The sequence below is a fragment of the Alligator mississippiensis genome, chromosome 15 (genome assembly GCF_030867095.1).
Source record: "Alligator mississippiensis isolate rAllMis1 chromosome 15, rAllMis1, whole genome shotgun sequence".
NCBI classification, from domain to species: Eukaryota; Metazoa; Chordata; order Crocodylia; family Alligatoridae; genus Alligator; species Alligator mississippiensis.
Genome location: NC_081838.1, coordinates 21558135 through 21562949, shown reverse-complemented (window position 1 = coordinate 21562949; position 4815 = coordinate 21558135). Strand labels below are relative to the sequence as shown.

At 59.8% G+C, this 4815-nt stretch overlaps 1 protein-coding gene across 1 annotated transcript; it reads right to left on the bottom strand.

Moving 5' to 3' along the window:
- Nucleotides 1–444: 444 nt before the first annotated feature.
- LOC106740139 (SLAM family member 9) lies at nucleotides 445–3841 on the bottom strand. Its single transcript, XM_059718181.1, has 3 exons — nucleotides 3435–3841; nucleotides 2511–2770; nucleotides 445–2163 (listed from the first exon to the last, which is right to left on the bottom strand). Exons 1-2 carry the CDS (start codon nucleotides 3817–3819, stop codon nucleotides 2631–2633), a joined length of 525 nt encoding a protein of 174 aa, XP_059574164.1. The 5' UTR covers nucleotides 3820–3841; the 3' UTR covers nucleotides 445–2163; nucleotides 2511–2630.
- Nucleotides 3842–4815: the final 974 nt, after the last annotated feature.

Here is a 4815-nt window from a genome sequence, read left to right as displayed (position 1 = left end):
CCAGGCACTGCTGCCCCCGGGGGTTGCTACAAGAGGCACCGGGCAGCTCAGCCTGGACAGAGGTGGACACGGCTGCGGGGCAGGGGGCATCTCTGGCGCTGCCGGGAGCAGGGAGGCAGGGGTTAGGCAGGGGCAGGGTTGCTACCTGGGGGCCCTGGGGCTGTGCCAGGCAGCGATGCAGTGCCCATCCTGCTGGCACTAGGCCGGGCTGTGCTGGTGGGTCTCCAGGACTGGCAACTGCTGTCTGAGTGCCAGGCAGAAGCTGGAGGAGCTTGAGGCTGAAGCCTTCCTCCTCCTGGGGACAGCATCAGTCCCCCTCCGCTCTGAACTGGTGTGGACGCAGGGACAGTAGTGCCCCTGGTGACACGAGTGCGTGGGGTTGGGGGGACACTGCTGCATCCAGTGACGCTGTATTGGGTCTTGTACCAGGTACGGATACACGGGTTTCCTAAATGAGAAGCAAGTTTATTGGACCCTGTCAGATACAACCCTCAAGGAAAAATGAAGCATTTTCAGGACTTATTAATCTGTGAACTGTAGCAAAAAAAAAAAGATGCTCACCACCCCAAGGTTGAACGGAGGCAACGTCTCTGGATGGGCAGTCTGTGAGGTTTTGTCCAAGGTTCCCGACTCCTTCGTCTGAGTTCTGGATCTTGGATCGGTGCCCGGATCACCCAGGACTGGGTGCAGAAGGGTCCATGCCCTCTCCTTTCTTTACATACCAGATAGCTTGTAGTTCTTAATACAGAAAATCAACATAATGCTTCCTCCTAATGCAGGGGCAGACAATTATTTTGGGCAGAAAGCTGCTACTGAGATTTGGCAAGCGATCGAGGGCCGCATAACAGGCAGTCATTCCAGGGCAGATAAATATTAAGTTTCTAAATGTTTTAGGGGCCCCGCAGGCTGGATAGAATGGCTTGTGGGGCTGCATCCGGCCCCCGGGCCACATTTTGCCCACCTCTGTCCTAATGCATATTAAAATTTTGCTTGTGTTTGTCAAATATAGTTTCTTTTAACTGGTATTCTCTACTCCAAGGTGATGTTTTCATTCCTAGGTAGGGGTAGGTTTGCTCTTTTGTCCAGGCTATATTTATTCAATTTAGTAAGTTAGCTTCTCAATTTGTTTTCAGGCAGGGACAGTATTTTCCCACCTGCTCCTTGCACTGTGTGCTTGTCTCGACCACAATTTAAGCAAAGCACTGAGTTTAAGCTAAGCACAAGGCTCAAAACCCGGGCCTGAAGGCCTCTGGGACCCTGCAGGGTCTCTGCTCCTGGGTCCAAGCTTTTGTAAAGCCTTCCCCTGGGCACCAGGACCGGTGGCAGCAGGACGAGCCCCTTGGCCCAGCAGGAGAGCAGTGCCCTGCCTGGATGGAGGAGCAGGTCAGGGGCCAAGACGAGCACTGGGGTGGGTGCAGTGGAGGCAGGCTTTCAAGGCCGGGGCAGGAAGTGCAGGGACAGGCAGCAAGGATTGTTCGGAGCTCCCCCATGATGGGGCTGGGCTGGGTTTGCTGCAAAACGGAAATGGGCGAGGGGGGCGGGGGTGCTTGGGCATTACCCTGCCAGTGGAGATCCTGCCTCCCAGGGATGTTGGCACCCACAATGCTGATGGCTGAACAAGCCCTGGGGGCCACGGTGCAACCGCATGGGGCTCTTGAGGAGTAGTTGGGGGAGGATTGACCCTGAGGGTTCAGAGACAGATAGTGCAGAGGAGGGAAAGTTTGTTTCAAGGCTGCAGCTGCCCCCGGGACAGCGGGGTAGTGTCTTGCCCATGTCTGTATGCCCCTGAGCCCAGCCAGTGACTGCCCTGTAGACTGGGGGACATGGTCTATTGTCCCCACTGGGCATGGTAGGAGGCAGCGATGGGATGGCATTTCTCCTCCAGGGTGTCTGTGCTGCTGTAGAAACTGGTCTCTGTCACTTGGAGTCAGACCCCCACAACCCGCCGGCTGTTTCTCCTCCATGCTGCAGCTTTTCTATCCTTCCCTCCCAGAGCAGAGCACGGCTGGTGTGGGCTGGGCCCTGCTCAGTCCTGTTTCGGCGGCTTGCCAGCCATGATGTGCACCGCCACGGTCCCGGTGATCAGCACCCCCAACACCAACAGCAGGATGAGCCCCTTGGCCTAGCAGTAGGACAGTGATGAGGCCTGGGCAGGCGTGTTTGCTGGAACAAGAGCAAGACAGAGGGTCAGAGCCAGGGGGAAGTGCCTGGTGCTGCCCCGTGGTGTTTGCCCTGGGGGGCAGTGGGGATGGGGCCAGCCCCTGGGGACCCTCTAGGGGCAGGAGGAGCCCTGCAGGGAGCTCGGGGGCTAGGCCCTCCCTGCACAGAGATGAAGCTTGTGCCTCTCTGGGTAGCAGAGTCAGAGAGAATCTGCAGGGGAGGGATTTGGGGTGGAGAGTGGTGCAGCATCTGCCTGGAGTCAGGTGCCTTGTGGCCCCACAGCAGCCTGCACCATGAGGACCATTTCCCCCAGGCGTGAGCTGCATGGAGCTCCCCACAGGGCACGTTACCTGCACAAAGGGCCTTGACAGAGGCCGTCGTGGAGCTGCTGCTGGCGGGCTTCTGCACTGTGCACGTGACGTTTATCAGAAGATCTGGGGGAGAGATAACCACGATGGATCCTTCAGCGGTCATACTGGGGGGCTGTGGGGGCTCCAGCTGTAGGTCACGTTGTTGCCTCCTTTGGGGATGGTGCAGCTCAGGGTGATGTTACAGGGTCCATTCGCACAGCTCTGGGCATTGCAGTGAATTGTGGACTCTGACAGCTGCTCTGCAGGGAGAGGGAAGGAACCGAAATGGGAGGATACAGGTGTGAAGGGAAGATAACAGCACTCTGCCTTCCTGCAAGCATCTCCCTGAGACACTACCAAGAGAGCAGAGCCCCCCGAGACCACCAGGTGACAGAGCAGGCAAGAAAAAGGCCTATCAGCCCCCCTCAGGCGATGCTGGGTCCCTGTAGGAGGCCCCTGGGCGTGGAAGACCCCTTCAGGGATGTGTCTAGTATGAGATGCCCCTGGTGACTGACATTTCTATGCAGGTCTCCTTGCTCAGAAATATCCACACTTGTGAGCTTTTAGCGTGGAGGTGACAACGGCATTGCACATCATGTCTTTACTCCAGCTGCAGCTGTAACGCTCAGAGCCCAGATCTGTCCAGTGCCCCCCGCTTGGCTGATGTGTGGGGAAAGCAGAGACTGCTCCCCCGGACCGGGCACAAGCACGAGTACTCATCCGCCCCTTCCCCGGAGCGGGATTCACATCCCTACCCGGGTATCCACCCCATTCCTGTGCCCTTCCAGACCGTTATATTAACTAGGTTGTAGGGGAGAGAGAGACACGGAAGGTCGATGTGTAGAGGCTGTTTAATTCCTACATTGGGAGAGTTATTTGTTATAGATTAAAAAAAAAAAAAAAGCCGAACAAACCAGCACTCACCGTAGACCCGCAGTGAGAAGAACCGGGTGAATTCACTTCTATCCGTGTTGACTCTAGCTGTGTAGGACCCCGCGTCCTCCGGCCTCAGGCCGGTGATGTGCAGTGCGAGGCCGGCGTTGGGGACACGCAGGCGGCCCCTATAGCGCCTGTCTGTGACAAGGACACTCGCGGGGTCTCCTGGTCCCGCCGTTGCTAGACTCTCTGTGCCAATCGTCCAGACAGCAGTATCTAATGTCTCCCCTGCCGGGATCTCGAGAGGAAACGTGACCGTCTCCCCCGCGGTGCCGACCAGCTCTGTCGGGGCGGCGTCTGCACCGGCTCCGGACCATGCTGCACTTGTCGGGGAACAACACGGATTGAGGGCGACCCCCGCGCACACGGGCATTGCCCTGCCCAGCCCCGGGCACCCCTGCCCACACAGCCCCGCCCCGCCCCGGCACCGCCCCGCCCGCTCCTGCCGCTCCGGCTGCAAGGTCCCTGTCCCGGCCGGGCAGGGGCAGGTCCGAGGCTGTCGTGCCGCCGGCCCCGGCCTTTGCCCCCGGCCTCCCCCGCCGCCGGCCCTGCCCCGCTGCGGGGCTCGCCCTGCCGGGAGCTCGGCGCTGCCCGCGCCCTTCCCGGGCCCGCCCGCCCCGGCCCGGCCCGGCCGCGCTCCAGCAGCGCCAGCAGCAGGAGGGGCAGGAGGAGGCGCGGGGCCCCGGCCATGCCGGGCACGGCGCTGGGCCGGCGGCTGCGGCCGCTCCGGCCACGCTGCTCTCGGCCCGGGCCAAGCGGGAGGCGGCGGCCACGGACCCACAGCCCGCCCGGATCTGCCGGCCGCACAGCCCCGAGCACCCGCACGGCAGATAACACCCCCGGTGCCCTGGTCCGGGCTGCACGAAAGGGGAGCCGTGGTTTGGGGCAGCAAAGAGCCCGGCACGATTTGGCACGGGTAGCACGGAGGGGTCAGTGCCCCTGAGGGCCTGGGTGCAAGCCGATGGCCGATTTTGGAAGAGGAGCTTGAGTCTGGCAGGGTTCAGACACAGGCGTGCAGAGGAGGGAAGGTTTATTGAGAGATCGCAGGGTTTTTAAAAATATGTATTTATTTACACGCACGCATAACCACTGTTACACACACACACACACACACACACACATCTAGCAAAACCTTTTCTTCACACAGCTTAAACCACATTTAAATCCCATGCGGCTGTTACAGCAAACACACCCACGGACTCGTGCTCCTGCTCTCCCATCCGCTGTCCTTTCCCCATCCCAGTCGCAGTCTCTTAGTCTTAGCCCTAATTTTGGGGTTTACATGCACAGCTCAGGAGGCACAGGGCACTCCTGAAGCAGGACATGAACTGGTCCAGGCAGGTTGTCGGGGTCCCCTGATGTTTAGTCG

Excerpts from the sequence above, each read along its gene's own strand:
- LOC106740139 (XM_059718181.1), bottom strand. The coding sequence starts at position 3,819 with ATGCCCGTGTGCGCGGGGGTCGCCCTCAATCCGTGTTGTTCCCCGACA. Across the intron at positions 2,771-3,434 it reads CTTCTCACTGCGGGTCTACG|AGCAGCTGTCAGAGTCCACA; the intron begins GTGAGTGCTGGT and ends CTCTCCCTGCAG.